This window comes from Lepisma saccharinum, chromosome 10 (genome assembly GCF_977018435.1).
Source record: "Lepisma saccharinum chromosome 10, izLepSacc3.1, whole genome shotgun sequence".
In the NCBI taxonomy this organism is placed as follows: Eukaryota; Metazoa; Arthropoda; class Insecta; order Zygentoma; family Lepismatidae; genus Lepisma; species Lepisma saccharinum.
In genome coordinates this window covers 12,804,180-12,821,382 of record NC_139238.1, presented here as the reverse complement: position 1 = coordinate 12,821,382, position 17,203 = coordinate 12,804,180, and the positions used below count along the sequence as shown (strand labels likewise).

General features: G+C 35.8%; 1 protein-coding gene across 1 annotated transcript in view; it reads left to right on the top strand.

Annotated features, from left to right (window-relative positions):
* LOC145994217 (uncharacterized) overlaps positions 1-17,203 on the top strand; it is a 35,113-nt gene that overhangs the window by 11,124 nt on the left and 6,786 nt on the right. The window contains exon 3 of the mRNA XM_083130311.1: positions 9,291-9,452. Coding sequence (XP_082986437.1) covers positions 9,291-9,452 — 162 coding nt within the window. The remainder of the gene's footprint in view (positions 1-9,290; positions 9,453-17,203) is intronic.

The window sequence follows — 17,203 nt, the reverse complement described above, 5'->3', positions numbered from 1 at the left end:
TTGTAACTCAACTTATGCACAGACAGTCCGATTAGAACCGGACCTACAGTTTAAAGAGGGATCAGAAGCACTATATGCCTCCACCGGGTACCAACAGGGCGACAACGCAACATTTTTTCCACAGAAAGGTAACTTCCTAAGCAGTGTTTTTTGTCACACATAAACATCATATTACTTCAACTCAATTCTCTACTTTTTTATTAATTCAGAACCGACAAACGCAAACATCCATGTCATAACCGAGATTCGAACCGGGCATCTCCTGCGTCGTGGCAAAGAGTCAAAATCCGATATTACCACTTCTTTTTGAATATGTTGTTTTTCCACCATTTTTCGAGTCGTTGGTTCACTGGACCTGTTACCCTCTTCTTTGTACTGCAGATAATATGGTTGGTAGTTTGCCATGTTTCACAAAATTCGTGTGTTCCTTGCAACACTGCCGTGCGCTGTTTCTCTACAGAAAGTTACGTCACAGATGCAGTCAAATGTTGTGTTGGGTTGTCAGCATACAGGCGGTAAAACTAACCTTTTTTAACGTTTGTAGCGTCGAAACGACGCACCAGCGATAAAAATGTTACTGAGAAAAGTTGTGGGTTTTGATGTCCTCTATAGATTTCTGTAGTCCGTGTTCGCTGTGTTTAGGGGTCATTCCATGTCAAATCAGGCAGCAGTTGACCCTCCTTGCCACCGATTTTGATTATATTTGATACACTGCTTTGCTTTGCTCCAAAACCAACACCTGTAAAAGGATTTTGCCGAAATATGATTATTACGTATTAATTGTTTACGTTTTCATTGTTCTGAATGTCTTTCGACTAGATTTGCTTAAATCATTTGCACTAAAATGTCCTATATTGCATAATTAATCGAAATATCGAGTAGACGTGTTTCACCTACGTCACAAACTGTTGCATTGTAGTTTCGAGCAGCCATGATTGTGGCCAGGCCTTGTAAGCATGAGGAATTCAAGCGGGAGGGCGATAGATACTCACAGGCATTCGTGATTTAAAACAAAAGTGCAGATGTAACGTACGCAACATGATATATATTTCCTTGCAAATAAAACTGACCCCAAACATGGCATGGCGGCTGTGCATAACATGATGTCACATGAAACCCACCTACATTAAATATAATGCATGTTATTCAGTATGTTATTAATATATAGACTTTAAATGAGTTTCAATGATGTTAAAATCGACTATCCAATACTCGAGCGTTTACAATGGAATATCTTTTAATGTGACGATAATCGTATGTAAAATATTCGTCTTGGTAGTTTCAGCCCACAATCATATGTTTCATTTTCATATATCACTATATTGGTAAGGTAGACTGAACTACATTTTAACATGGACATAATGAATACGTTTACTTAAGTTTCAATTTCATTTGTCTTTTGCCGACCCCCGTGGCGGAATGGTTAGCACATCGCGCTTCGACGCCAGGGGTATTTCAGTTAACGATCCACATTTGAGGGTCTACTTCTACAGACAAATTACGGTTATACGTGTACTACTGCTTTTCAAGTGCATACCGCTGGTATTGCTTGTTCCAGCGTTATTTTCGCTCGAGCGAAGAACCTCTCGATTCTGCACGCTATCTAGTGTCGTCCGTACGAATTATTTGGCGCTCGAACGAAATCCTCTCCTCTAGTACGTGCCTTGGCACCATTGTTGGCATCCGTAACAAATAAATTCAGACACCCTTTATAAAAACGCTGGACAAATGTACAATTTGATTACTCTTGATCGTTTATAATATTCTTTTCTGAAGTACGATGTAGGGCCTCCCCGATGGCGAAGTCATTCCGCGACGAGGCGAGGTAGAGAGCAGAAGTGTCTAGCGAGCGCTCCCCGAACATTCGTCAAGTAGAGTAGAATCAAAACGCGGAATTAGTTTCTACAGACAGGTGAATATTATACTAACAGCAGAGCGAGAAGCTCTATATTAGTGACATTCAGTGAACGTATGTGATTTCTCAGAATGCCGGTCAAAAGGTTAAACACTTTGCAATTTTCCTTCGCCAGAGTGCAACAAAGACCGACCACGCTCGCCATTCATGAATGGATGAGAGATGTAGTGAAATTGCGCGTAGCGGACGTATTGAGTATCGAAGCAGACTTCGTAAAACACCAAGTGTTTGTTAAAGTAAGCACCGAACAATTTTGCACGGAAATAATGGAACGTAGTACGGGAACTTTCGTTTTCTCAGACGAAACGGGAGAATATGATATACCAGTACACCGAGCGGACAAACCTGTCACAATCGTTCGTATTCATCTAGTGCCCATGGAATTACCAGGCAGTGCCATAACATCTGAAATGTCAAAATACGGAATAGTACAAACAGTACGAGATGAAGTTTATTCCACCTCCCTCCCCTATCCAGTCTGAACGGGCAGGAAGTTAGTGCGCATCATCCTACAAAAACCGGCGCCATCTTACATCATGGTAAATGAAGAGCGATATTGGACCACGTATGAAGGGCAACCCAAACTCTGTTTTCGCTGTAAAGCGCAGGACCACTTACATCATGAGTGCCAGTATAGGGCGGCAAGGACGACACGTACTGCTGGATACGCTGCAGCGGTGGTTAATACACTCCCCAGTTCTTCTCACCCTCATACGGAATCAAATGCTCAAGAACAGAACACCCGAACCATTTTACCAGTACCGGCATACCGACAGGCTACAACAGAGGTCCACAAGGAACAACACGAGCAGATGGTAGTCACTGAAGACAACGAGTCCAAGGCAAGTACTACGACTCCCAAACCCCCACTGTTAAATCACCAAGAAGACAATGCAAGTGATGGGAATAAGGAAAGTGTGCACGAAAGTGCAAGTGAAAGTGTAAGTGAGAACGAATCTATAGTTCCAATTAATCCATTCGAATTCCCGATTCAAGACCCCCAAATCCCTACAAGTTTGATGTTCGCAGAAGCAGAATTTCCAGAACCTACCCCCAAAAAAACCCGCTCACGATCCGCCAGGGATGCGAGGAAAAATGCTACAGACCACATGACCTTACGTCCGAAGAAACAAAAAAAGGATGACGTGGTAAGTACAGCAGTAGAAGTAAAGCTTAAGCCCAAGAGAGAAAACCCTATTTCACCGAACCCTTTTTTAGGAAAAGAGGAAAAAAGTTTAGAACTAATAGGGGCAGGGACACATAAACCAAGTGATACAGAAATGAGTACAGTTCTTGTTCCAGGTAGTGACGAAGAGATATGAGTGCGCCTGCCCAGCGTCAAAAGTGGAACAATTGCAAAGCACGAAGTACGAAAAATTATTAATGCATTGTCTAAATAAGATACTTACATTCCTAATGTACATATTTACATTAGCAACGATAAACCTTAACAAATTACAAAGCCAGAATAAACTAAGGCGTTAAACGATTTTTTGTCACAGTCGGATATCGATATAGCCTTCCTACAAGAAGTAGGCATTGACAATTTTTCATCTTTGGCAAGGTACAAGGTTCATAATAATTTTACTGCCACATATCAAGGCACAGCAATAGCGGTGCATCAAAGAATTGACTTACATAATGTCACCTTCCACCCATCAGGAAGATTAATAAATGCGGAATTAGGCCCTTTGTTTTTATGCAATGTATACGCGCCTTCAGGAAGTCATAATAAGCAAGAACGAGAACATTTCTTTTCAACAATCTGAAGTCCAGAATTAACATCGCACACACTAAATGCGTTAGTGGCTGGAGATTTCAATTCCGTCCTAGACAGGCAAGATCAACAACCAGGCTATAATTTTTCCCGGGCACTATATGACCTAACAAAGGGCTTAAAGTTACAAGATGCATGGAGTTGTAACCATAGAGATCAACCAGGCTTTACACATTTTACAACTCAAAGTTCTTCACGAATCGACCGATTTTATATAGCGAACGGTTATAAAGAAAATGTACAAAGTGTAAGTGTGTTTCCCGTTTGTTTCAGTGATCATAGTGCCTTAATATTAAAAATAAAATTGGAACAAAACAAATCAAGTATGGGAAGAGGATACTGGATGCTAAATTGTTCAGTATTAGCGGACAAAAATTATGAACTGCTAATAAAAGACAATTGGCTAGAGCTAGTTAAGCGAAGATCACCCAGTAAGTCCCTAACAGACTGGTGGGAATTCATTGTAAAACCAAAATTTCGTTATATTAGTAAAATGCATAGTATAGAAAAAAGTAGAGATTTTAACAACATGTATAATTTCTATTATGCCGTGTTACATGATTTACAAAGTCTAGCATTACAAGGTAATGTAAATATGCCTTACATTAACGAGATGAAATCAAAATTACTCTCTCTACACCGAAAAAAGAGAAACATTGTAAAAATTAAAAGCAAAAAGTTACCTTTGGATAATGATGAAGAGGCAAATTTATATCATATTTTACAAGAGCATAGAAAAGTTAAAAGTCACCTAATAACAAGATAACAGACGACACAGGAGAGATTACAACTAATCCCAGAGTAATTCAGAATACATTCTTACAATATTATTTAAATTTAATGGGCCAAGCTCATAATCCCGAAGACTCCGATTGGGACTTTACGAATCAAGTAACAGAAAGATTAACCGAAGAAGAGCGAAAGGAAATTAGTAAACCCTTTACGAACACCGAAGTAAGAAATGCAGTTTTCAAAGCGGCCAGAAATAAATCAACGGCAGAGGATGGCCTGCTCTCAGACTTTTATCAAAATTTTTGGAATCTAATAGGGGATGTTTTCACGCAATGGGTCAATGACGTATTACAGAGTGAGAAATTAGGGTCCTCAAGTAGAACAGGAATTGTGGTTTTCGTTCCAAAAAAACCGAAACCTAAAGTGGTTACTGACTACAGCCCGATCACAATTCTAAGTAGCGATATCAAGATTATCAGCAAATGCATAAACATCCGATTAATGCCTTACATGCATAAACTAGTAGGGGACACACAATATGCATGTAACCCTCAAAGAACAATTCACCATTTATTACAAACTATACGCGATGTAATTATTACAACACAAAACCAGCAAGTCAACAAAGCAATTTTAACAGTGGATTTCTCACAGGCTTATGATAGAGTTAGTCATAAATATATGTACAGTGTTTTAAGGGCTTTTGGTTTCGGAGATACCTTTATAAGATGGATACAAATTTTGTACGGAAACACTAAGTTAAAAGTAAAACTTAATGGGTGTCTTACGAAAACATTTCAAATGAAACGAGGTGTTTTACAAGGAAGTCCACTCAGTAGTGCATTATATGTATTAACACTTGTTCCCTTACTTAAAAGATTACAAGAAATAAATGAGGGAATTTCTGTCATGTCAAAAACGATTCAAGTTAGTAGTTTTATGGATGACATTACGTTATTGTTAAATAGCGAAATGATTTAAAGAATGCACAAAAGTACTTGAAATATTTCGAAAATGTCTCGGATGCAAAGCTAAATTTAAACAAAACGTTTTTGTTACCTTTGGGAGTCAACAATTTGTTGAGTAATAACACTAGTGTACGTGTAGCACAGAAAGTGAAAATACTAGGTATACAATTTTATACAAATATCCGAGATACCATCGAACATAATAGTCGGATAGTGACCGAAAAAGTTATATATACTTTACGTGCAAATCAACTCAGGTTTCTTTGCTTGAAATCGGGAGTGAGATACGTAAATATCTACGCCTTATCGAAGTTTTGGTACCTATCCAAGACATTGACCTTGTCAGCGAAGCAAATAGCTAGGGTACAGCAACAGGTTGGTAAATTCCTCTGGCACGATTCGGTGTTCCGCGTGGCCATGAGCGAGCTCTATCTCCCGGAAAAGAGGGGAGGTATGAACTTAAAGAGTGTGGCGATACAATCAAGAGCCTTATTTATTCAAAGCGGTCTTTCAGCGATATATTCTCCAATTGACTCCACTACGCAATAAATAATAATTACAGTGTTAAAAGATGGACCATTAACAGCAACAATGGACATACAAAGCATTCCCAGAGAATTAAAGTTTTATACCGAGATCGCTACTCATACATTTTATAGAACTGTGGAACATACTTATAACAGCCCTTCGGTCAGACAGATTTACAGAGAGCAACTTAACGCAAATATAATAACAGTTCGAATCGAAAGAGAAAATCCCAAATATAATTGGAAACAAATATGGAACAATGTAACGGCGACACATCTAACGAACAAGGCATTATCTATATGGTACAAAGTGATTCAACAAGTAATTGTAACGGCAGATAGATGTCATAAGTATGGGTTCAGTAATTCACCAAATTGTTATAATTGTTATGTTCCAGATTCGATTATCCATAAGTTAACAGAATGTAAGAAAGCAGCCACAGCTTGGTCTAAATTAAGAACAATGCTCAGCAGAATTTGTCGCACTTCATCTAACCAAGTATCAGCAAAAGACATTATCTTACCAGAGTTTCATTTGTTCCCAAGTACAAAGCAAAAATCAGTTCAGTGGCTAATAGCACAATACCTAATGTTTCTATTTCCTGCGGGAAAAAATTACAATTATTTGGACTTCGGACTAACTCTAATACAAGAATATGAACAAATGTCTTTAGATTATAGAAAATCACATTATGCCAACTTTTTAAATGTAATAATTGAATAACATACCGGTACGAGTTGTAAAGATTTACTGTAATTGTTTGCTTTAAATTGGAAATAAAAAAAAGTGGTAATGTAGTCACCTTGTAATCAAGGGGTCCCGGGTTCGATACCCGTTGGAGGCACATAGTGCTTCGGATACCACTTTAAACTGTAGTCCAGTCCCGATCAGACAAACTGTGCATAAAGTGGACTTAAAACACCTACTCAATCAATCTGAAATATGATCCTGATTGGAAAGAAACAATGTTCCAATTGGTAGAGAGAGAAAGTTAGTTAAGAAAATATATTTATTACGAGAAGAGATGGTGTCGTGAGTTTCATTGTGAGAGAGAGTCGTGTGAGGATGAACATGCAGGTGGAGCACCAAAAACTGTCATGACGACCGAAAACATTAACGAAGTCCACGATATCGTGCTGAAGGATCGTCGAGTCACTATCCGTCATGTTGCTGAGATGTGTGGCCTGTCATATGGCACTCTGCAAAACATAATTACCCAGGAATTGCAAATGAAAAAAATTGCTGAAAGATGGGTCCCTCGAAACCTCACCCCAGATCAGAAGCGCACCCGAGTGCTCTTCAGTCAAGAACTTCTTGACAAGTTTCGTGCTGATATAGACTATCTCCTTGCCCGATTGGTAACTATGGATGAAACATGGGTCCATCACTTCGACCCAGAAACAAAATCACAAAGCATGGAGTGGAAATACCCACATTCTCCACCAACGAAGAAGGTCAAGGTGCAAACGTCAGCTAAGAAGGTGATGGCCTCAATTTTCTGGGACTGCAAGGGTGTCCTTCTCGTGGACTATCTACAAAGAGGCCAAACCATCACTGGCACATACTACAGTGACCTAATAATAAAATTACGTGATTCCATCAAGAAAAAGAGGCGTGGGATGTTGACCCGTGGTGTGCTCCTTTACCAGGACAACGCACCTGTCCACACCTCACGCATTGCGAGGGCCGCTATCGCAGATGCATCGTTCAAATTGTTGCCCCACTCACCCTATTCCCCAGATTTGGCCCCCAGTCATTTCTATTTGTTCAAACATTTGAAGAATGACATTCGTGGGCAAAAATTTCCTGATGATTCTGAGGTGATAAGGGCTGTGGACTCATGGTTGGAGGACCAGTCGGAAGATTTTTTTTTGCAAGGTATCCAGGCGTTGGAGCACCGATGGGAAAAGTGCATTGGAGTTGCAGCGGAGTATGTTGAAAATAATAAAAAAAAATTGAAACCCTATTGCCGCTCTTTCTATGTTAGGGTCAGAGCAACCTGATCGCCCCTCGTAGCATATTAACTTATGGATTCAAATATAATAAGAAATAGTTCTTCCCACAAATGTAAAGACAACCAACAAACAGTATCAGGTCTCATATGTTTTGGCATGTTCATAGTTCGTCGCACAAGTGTTTCAAACAAAAGTTTCAAACAAAAGAACAAAAGTTTCAGAATAGGCCCACTGCGGTTCAGTTAAAAGCTGGTGCAGGACAAATTTCAATCTCATTTTTTTTCCTTAGATGGAAAAACATAGCCATAAAACTTTTTCAGTCGAAAGAGGAATGAGGGTAGTTAAAAAAGCGAAACATTTTTAAAATCGATTGGAGTTGTTTGGGCTGTTCAAACTTGAAATTTGAACATTTTCACGGAATTATCAAATTGCACTACGTTTCAAATATGGATCATCTCGTAATATTCTACTCTCGTTTCTCTATGCAACGAGCTCAAGAACGCTTCTGTATCTTTATTCGTTCCCTATATATACACAATTTGAAATTGCATGTTTTTAAAAAATGAGTTTTTCATCAACCCTTACACAATACGTACTAATCACATTGCAGGAAAATCCTTTCACAGGTGTCGGTTTTGGAGGAAAGCGAAGCTGTGTACCAAATATAATCAAAATCGGTGACTATGAGGGTCAACTCCTGCCTAATTTGACATAGAATAGCCCACATTTCACACACACACACACACACACACACACACACATATATGTATATATATATATATATAATGTGTGTGTCTAAAATGAACAATAATTCAAGTAAAGCTGACTCCTTCTTCCATCATTTTTATTGTAATAATATAAATATAATAATGTTAATTACAATTAATAATTATTGATTGTGTGTAATTTCTTAGCAAGTAAATGTTGAGCAGAAAGTAAGTGTAAAATTGAATTACAGTTACTTGTCAAGTAACATGTATTGTAGTTGGTATTATATTGTATTATGTATTGAATTGCAATTCATCCCATGAAGTAGTATACTTTGTACTACATCATATAAATCCATAAGGAAAAAATCTATAGTGAAATGTAGTGAAATGTTGTCCAATGAAAACCATGACGAAACCATGAATGTACTTATTCTAAAGGTGAATAAAACTATATATCCATCTATCTATCTACCAGTAAATATTACTGAGTTACTTTTTTTTAAATAACTGTAACTGAGTTGCTTTTTTGAAACAAAATAACACTTACTGCAACTCACTTACTATATATATATATATATATATATATATATATATATATATATATATATAAACTTTTCTGAACTCTGATAGTAGTTAAGTGGCGATGCATGTAATGCGATCCCCCCCCTTAAAATCGAAATATACATGTAAAACTTTACCTTCCAGATTATGGCTATTACCGAGGGCTCCGTGGAATCATCAATCGAGATGGAATATGGATGTGAATCAGTGCAACAAATAGACATGGCAGCCCCGTCTGATCTTGCAAAGCGCTTGATTTTCCTTGGTTTAGGAGTCTTGCCAATTGCAGCTTGCCCCTTGCCACAGGTAATTCTAACTTTTTGAGGTTCTTTGGGTTATCAGTAGGGACCTCGATATTTCGTTTTTGTGTCGTTTTCTTTTTAACTTTTTAGTGTTGTCCCCCCACCCCCTAGAATTCGCGTTTCAACTTTGCAGGGTATTTGACTAAGGTGTACAAAAACTTGTTCTTCTGCTATGGTAAATGCCTCAATGCCATGAGTGCCTATGTAGAAAAATAGATAAGGATTATATTTATATTGTTAGTGATGTAGCTAAGTAACGTGATCGGGCGATTTTTGGAATAGTTACTACTATTAGCCAATTGGTTCATGTTATTCCTATTTCTTCTAGTATTAAGATGTGAAATGGAGCACCTTGAGGTATGTACTTTGAGGGTAAAAATTTTCTGTTCAACTAATATCTCTCGCTCTTTTATCGCCAAGGCACACTTTCTGGCCATGCCTCGTAGTAATGTATAAGAACTTATTCCTTTCCTGTTATACAAAACGATGTTTCGTTCATTACATGGAGGTATTTTCAAATAAACAAATTGGAACAAAAATCAATAAATGATTCGAGTTAGCGTTGATGAGAGACTATAAGAAATACGCAAATTTGTTTTGTAAAAATCTGTTTTAAAACAAAAAAAAATGCTACAACACTGTGAGAAACTCAATATGCTGACCAAGGCACTAATTTATTTTATTATAAAACATAAACTAAACGTAACGTTTCAACCTTCTAGCAAGGTCTTCTTCAGACTCTACACGAAGTACAAATGTAACAAGATACAAAAACAGGACGATATATATACACAAACATTACTCCCCTCCAGACTATTAGAAAGTTGTTCTGGAACATTCTAGAAGATGGCTTTCCCTTGTCAACTATACTTTCACCTAAAAGACTAAACATATTTTCTTCCATTTATAATGTTGATGGACTCTTCATCTCACGCTCTTTTTCCTTCATTCTTCTTCCTTCTTCTCTCCTCTTTCTCTCTTGTCTTTTCCACTCTTTCTTACCTCTCTTCTCTATTAAGGTAAAGAAGACACAATGAACTGGAATGGGGGAATGAAGTTAAACAAAGAATGGAAGAAGGTGTTAGAAAGAATGGAAAGGACAAGAGAGAAAGAGGAGAGAAGAAGGAAGAAGAATGTGAGATAAAGAGTCCATCCACATTATAGATGGAAGAGAATATGTTTAGTCTTTTAGGTGAAAGTACAGTTGCCAAGGGAAAGCCACCTGCTAGAATGTTCCAGAACAACTTTCTAATAGTCTGGAGGGGAGTAATGTTTGTGTATATATATCGTCATGTCTTGTTACATTTGTACTTGGTGCAGAGTCTGAAGAAGACCTTGCTAGAAGGTTGAAACGTTATGTTTAGTTTATGTTTTATAATAAAATAAATTTCTGCCTTGGTCAGCATATTGAGTTTTTCATAACATGGAAACAAGGCTTAATGGTGTTATAACACTGTGAGTTACATGATATTACATGTCTTTTACCAATTACACATTACAAGAAATGTAAAACCATGGTCAAGACTGGAACATTGATTGTACTACAAATGTGATGTCCTAACCAACTACTCAATAGCATAGAAGTTGGCTAGGTCGTTGGATGTATAGTAGAAATCAAAGATATTCGCAAGTAAAATGTCCTAACCAACTATTTCATAACATCGAAGTTGGTTAGCGTGTCGGACGTGTAGTAGAAATTAAAGGTCAGTCGTATGTTTAATCTCCAAAATTAAATTTAGTTTCCTGAAGACGAGAGACGAAGTGGTGTCTGGGAACGTAGTGCTTAGAATAATTTAATATTTTATAAATAGGATTGCATGCTAATAATAAGGAACCATTGTCACTAGAATTCAAATGTGTTCGTTGCTTTATCAGTATAACTTCCATTACGAGATGAAACTGTAACGAAGGGCAATTCTAGAAATATATCTGGTGAGGGGTCACAACCAACTGTCTGAAAAGCAATAATTATAAAATGTGCATAATTATTATGTTAATGTAATTCAATGTGTTTTCATAATACATAAATTAATTAATGTTACTGTTACTATTGCATGAATACGGTATAATAATAATAATCGTTTATTTTAAGTGTTGAGCACAGTATGAAACCTAATACAGCACTAAGTCAAATACAAAAGTACAAAGTTACACGAATCAAATACATAAGCTGTAGAATAACATAACATAACATAACAAGTTAGCATATTTAAACTTCAAGTTACAGTTTTCAACGAGATCTATTATATCTCTGATACTAATAATGGTTTATTGTGTTATAATATATTGTTCAATTAACTGTGTATTGTTCTAATAATAATAATCATCATATTTATTGAAGTGATGATAACGATTAAACAACCACTATGTTATACAAAATTAAAAAATTGAATACATTATTATAAAATATAAGAGTGGATCCTACAATCTTATACATCAACATAAATTCAAATTATAGGTTTCAACAAGATCAGCTACTAAACCTCTTGCCTTGTTTAGGCATGTGAGAATTGAGATATACCTATGGGAATATCTGGGAATTTTATAAGCTATATTATTCAAAAAGTATTCACTGTCAACTTGGAAATTTAATATCTTCTCTACAAAATTTATCCTTTTCATTTTTCTTCTTTCTTCTAAGGAAAACATATTCAACTCTGATAACCATTCAGAGTAATGTTGGTCATAGTAATTTTTTTTAAACTTTGTGCATAATAACCTGATAAAAGTTTTTGAACTGATTCAACTTTTTGAAGAATATAGATATAACAGCATGTAGGCTATTCATTATCTACCTTACGTGTAAATAAGGTGGTCAAAATTTCCATAAAAATAAGTGTCCTGGCAAAGAAATTAATGTAAAACAACTTGATTTGATTTAGTTTATTTTACTTAGTTTCTCTGCCGCTTTTGGTTAATCGCAAAGATGATGATGAGTGATAACATGATGAGATCGATGAAGAGACACTCACATCGAACACCCATGCCAGGATTAGAAACCAAGACGCCTGGCGTCGGATCGTGTAGTGTTAACCACTCCACCACGGAGTAAAGAAAAAAGTACTGAATATTTATTGAATGTTGTCACCACCCTAGTATTTTCACATATAATTTAGATTTGGGATTATGTCATTAGCCCTCTACAATTATATATACTAATGGCTGACAATTTGACTACCTTGCTTATTGAACTATTCGCCCAGCTCAGAGGCCTTTGTGGGAAGTACAAAAATTAAAAAGGTAAATTTAACAATTTATTTATGAAATAACTATTAGAAATTGGTCATATGTAACAGCAGTAACGTCAACAATAGAAATCTTCCAATAACAAATTTAGTATAATATATACATATCCGATTTACATTAATTTAAATCACAAATCCAACCAACCCATTTCATACAAGGCCAAATAGATGTACCGGACTTAGATTGTGTTCAATATTCGATATTATTATTCCGTATATAATATATTAGTCAGCAATTTTGGATGGAGAGATCGTAAATCTAATTAGATACCAAATGAACAAGACTAGTAAGTATCGGCCAATCTGAAATGATCATCTGCGCAATGATAGTATTAAACATGGAATAACTAAATAGTGCACAAATGAAACTAATTAACTAAATGAAGTATTATAATTCTTAAAATAAACTTAAATATATATTAATTATACCACCATTACACAGATGACAATCTCAGCTAACCGATTCCACCAGTCCAAGGTAGAGCTACGACAGGTAACTCCAACCGCTGCCAGAGTAAGAGAGAGAGTGAGAACTCCGCAAGCCACGCGAGAGCCCTCCCTTTCCATAGTCACATGATTGGTGACGTAATACTTCTTCATACAAGGGAAACAAATGAATATCGAATTGCACACAATCTAATTTATGTTCCTTTGCGAGCGAGGAATAGCGTTACAAAATTCCCTCTCCCCCTTTAAATATACATAAAAAGCATTTCATCGCCCGCAAAGAAACATATGGTACTTACAAACACCATACATTCAAATCCACAAATCATTTGTGTCCTGGTACTTTCGGTCCTCAGGTTCATTTATTAATTAATAGTTGACATTTGATCGATCTTTTTAATTCCAAACGAAACCTGTGATATACAAAAATACCAAGAAACAATACCTTCATACGTACGTACATAACATTTAAAATTCCAATTTCAACAACATTAGAATATATATTTTTTTGATATACGTAACAAAAACAACACAGGGTACCCATTGTAACAGACATGAAAACAAACAACAAAAATCAAATTGATTTTTCTAGGTCTCTTACTCTGGTAATGAATTGCTATTGATATTATTACTGGATGGAAGAGTAACAGGCATTTCGTAAAACTTCTTTATTTTCGAGACATGCACTCTCTTAAACTTATTTTGATCTGAGCAATGTTTTACTAAGACGGACACATTAGTTAAAAATTTCACAATTTCATATGGCCCTGTATATTTATAAGATAATTTACGTGTTATATTCTCAACTTTTTTTGATATAACTTGGTTTTGCACCATTACTTTGTCACCTACAGCAAAATTTACAGGACTAAATTTCCTCTTATAGAGTTCCTCCCTCTTTTTCCAAGCTTTCTTTAAGTTTTGAAATGCCTGGTACAACCTCTCTTTTTGTTCATCGTCAGAAATAACTTCATTTTCATCTTTTAATTGCCATCTAATGCATAACATATCGCTTAAATCTCTACCAAGAAAAAGTTGGGCAGGTGTAAATTTTGTAGCATAACTGATACATGAATTATGTGAATATTGTATTTCTTTTAATGCATTTACCCATTTGGTTTGATCTTTAGCAAACAATGCTCTCAAGCTATACTTTAAGTGAGATATATATTTTTCAGCCATATTTGCCTGACTATTGTAAGGACTTATCGTTGTATGTTTAATGCCCAAATTAAACAAGAATGATTCAAAGAATTGCGAAACAAAATATGAGGCATTATCAGAAGTGATCTCACTCGGAAATCCATACGTTAAGAATATATTATATAATTTCTGTACAATGACCTTTGATGACAACATCTTTAATGGTTCATAGATAACAAATTTAGAAAATGCACAGACTACAACTAATATAAATTTAAATCCTTTTGATGGCACCAGTGGACCGACACAATCAATATGATATTTTTGGCATGGAGCAGAAATAATTTCAGATGACAATGTATTTACCACTGCAACATTTCTACTTCTACTTTGTTGACAAACATCACAGGCTTGTACCATATCTTTAACATCTTTAGCCATCCTTACCCAAGTTAGATGTTTTTGTATTTTCTTTAGTGTCTTCAACCAACCCATGTGAGCACCTTGTATAACATTACTATGAAAATAAGTAATTACAGATCTACGCAAGTGTTCAGGAACAACAATTCTATATGGCATAGTATTTGATTTAGTTCTATAGAACAAGACATTCTTTACTAATTTGTAATGCTGTACTATTTCATTCGCTCTCAATTTATCAATGATTTCTTTTAGCTTTTTATCTTTTAGTTGTTCATCAGATATGGATACTGACAATAAGGGATGGGCCCACATGCTCAAGTTAATACCATCTAATTCACTTACATCTAGTTCTTCAGTATTAAACTCCTTACCATCAAACATTCTAGATAAAGTATCTGCTAACTTATTACTTGTGGTAGGTATATGCTCTATCTGAAACTTGTACATAGATAGTTTTTCTAAATATCTAGCATATTTTGGGTATTTGGATGCTCTTTTTATCATCCATGCAACACTCATATTGTCTATTTGCAATAGAAATGGTTGGCATCTCAAATAAGGATCAAATCTATCTAAAGCTAACATTAAAGACTCCAATTCTACCTGATATATGGTTTTATTTTTATCAGCTTCTTTCATTCGCTTAGAATAGAAGAAGACAGGTCTTAAATTCCTATCCTCATCTTCCTGCAATAAAACAGAACCATAGCCTGATAAAGACCCATCTGCCTGAACTATGAATGGCTTGTCCATATCTGGTAATTTCAATATTACATTTTCTTCAAATGCTAACTTAATTGTATCGAGCGCATTTTGCTGTAAAGAACCCCAATAAAATTTTTGTTTCACAGATTTTACATCATTTAATGGTGAAATTATTTTCTGAAAGTCAGGAATAAATCTTGAAAAATAATTTATAAACCCTAACAATTTATTTAATCCTCTCAAGGATTTGGGAGCTGGCAAATTTCTAATTGCTTCGATCCGCGAAGGATCCATACATAGATTTCCATTACTCACTTCAAACCCTAAGAATTTTATTTTTGTCTGGCCCAATTGCATTTTTTGAGGTGATATTGTTATTCCATAATTTCTGAATCTTTCAAACACTATCTTCAGATGATTTATATGAGATTCTTCATCATCTGATACAATTAAAATATCATCACAATAGTAAGAAAGAAATGTGCCCCTTAAATCTCCTAAGACCATGTCCATAGCTCTTGCTAGACATGCACTTCCTACACGTAAACCAAATGGCAGAAATTTATACCTAAAATGGCCTGTTTTTGTTACAAAACTAGTCACGTCTCGGGATTCTTCTGCAAGTAAGATATGGTGATAACTAGATTTAATATCAACAACGGAATAAATTTTTCCCTTGCTCAAAAAACTTAAGGTGTCTTCTAAGTTATTTGGAGGAAAACCATCCCATAAAATATGATCATTTACCTTATTATAATCAATGACCATTCTTTTAGATCCATTTTTTCCATACACAATAAATGCTGGAGAAGCATATGCTCCATTAGTAGGTTCAATAACACCTTGCTTTAACAAATTATCAATAATTTCTTCCATTTCCTTTTCTTTCTTTGGACCCAAATTATATGGCATCATTCTCACTGGAATATTGTCTGTTAATTGAATACGGTATTCGAAACCTTTAATGTGTCCAATAGAATCACTAATAACGTCAGAAAATTGATTTTTAAGCTCACCTAGTTTTTCTTCAAAATCCTGCGAAAGCTCGTTCATAACTCCACAAAATCCATCCGGAACAGAAGTACTGGAAGTTGACGTAAAGGGTTTCCTGAATTGGTTTCCTGGAACTTGTCCACTTCTTGTTTGCTGTGGAGCACGCTGTTGACCACGTCTTGCCTGATTGAATTGAGAAGCATTCCTTGAAAATCCACTTGTTCTTGGCTGCTGCTGGTTGTATCTTCTTTGTTGTAGATTACCATTGTTAACAGGGGGTAAAGACACAGGTGCATTAATAAAGTTCTCCTGGAAAGATACATTTTGAATATTAAAACTTGAACAGTTCCATTTAATTGGCAAAACCACTCCGCCGTTGTTGAAACTAACTTCTTGTTTCGGCATATTTATGGCCATTTTCGATTTTATTTGAAATTTCACACCCAGTATACAGTCAACAGGCAAATTGTCACTTACATAAAAGGTTTGTGGCCACGATAAATAATCGCACTTCACATTTAATGTTACTTTTTGGTGAAAATATATGTATGTTCCGTTCCCCACTTTTAATTTATCATTGCACTCATTGATCTTCAATTGTCTCTTAAGATTCAGTTTATGAATCACATCTCTCCTGATAATTGAATCTGTACAGCCAGTGTCTATGCAAGCATTTAATGTTTGATTTTCTAGAACAATAGGGACAAACACTGCAACCACGGTATCACTTTCTTTCGAAGAATTTGCAAATGCTGGCATGAAGGTTTTATTCTGTCTATAGGGGCAACTTTTCATTACA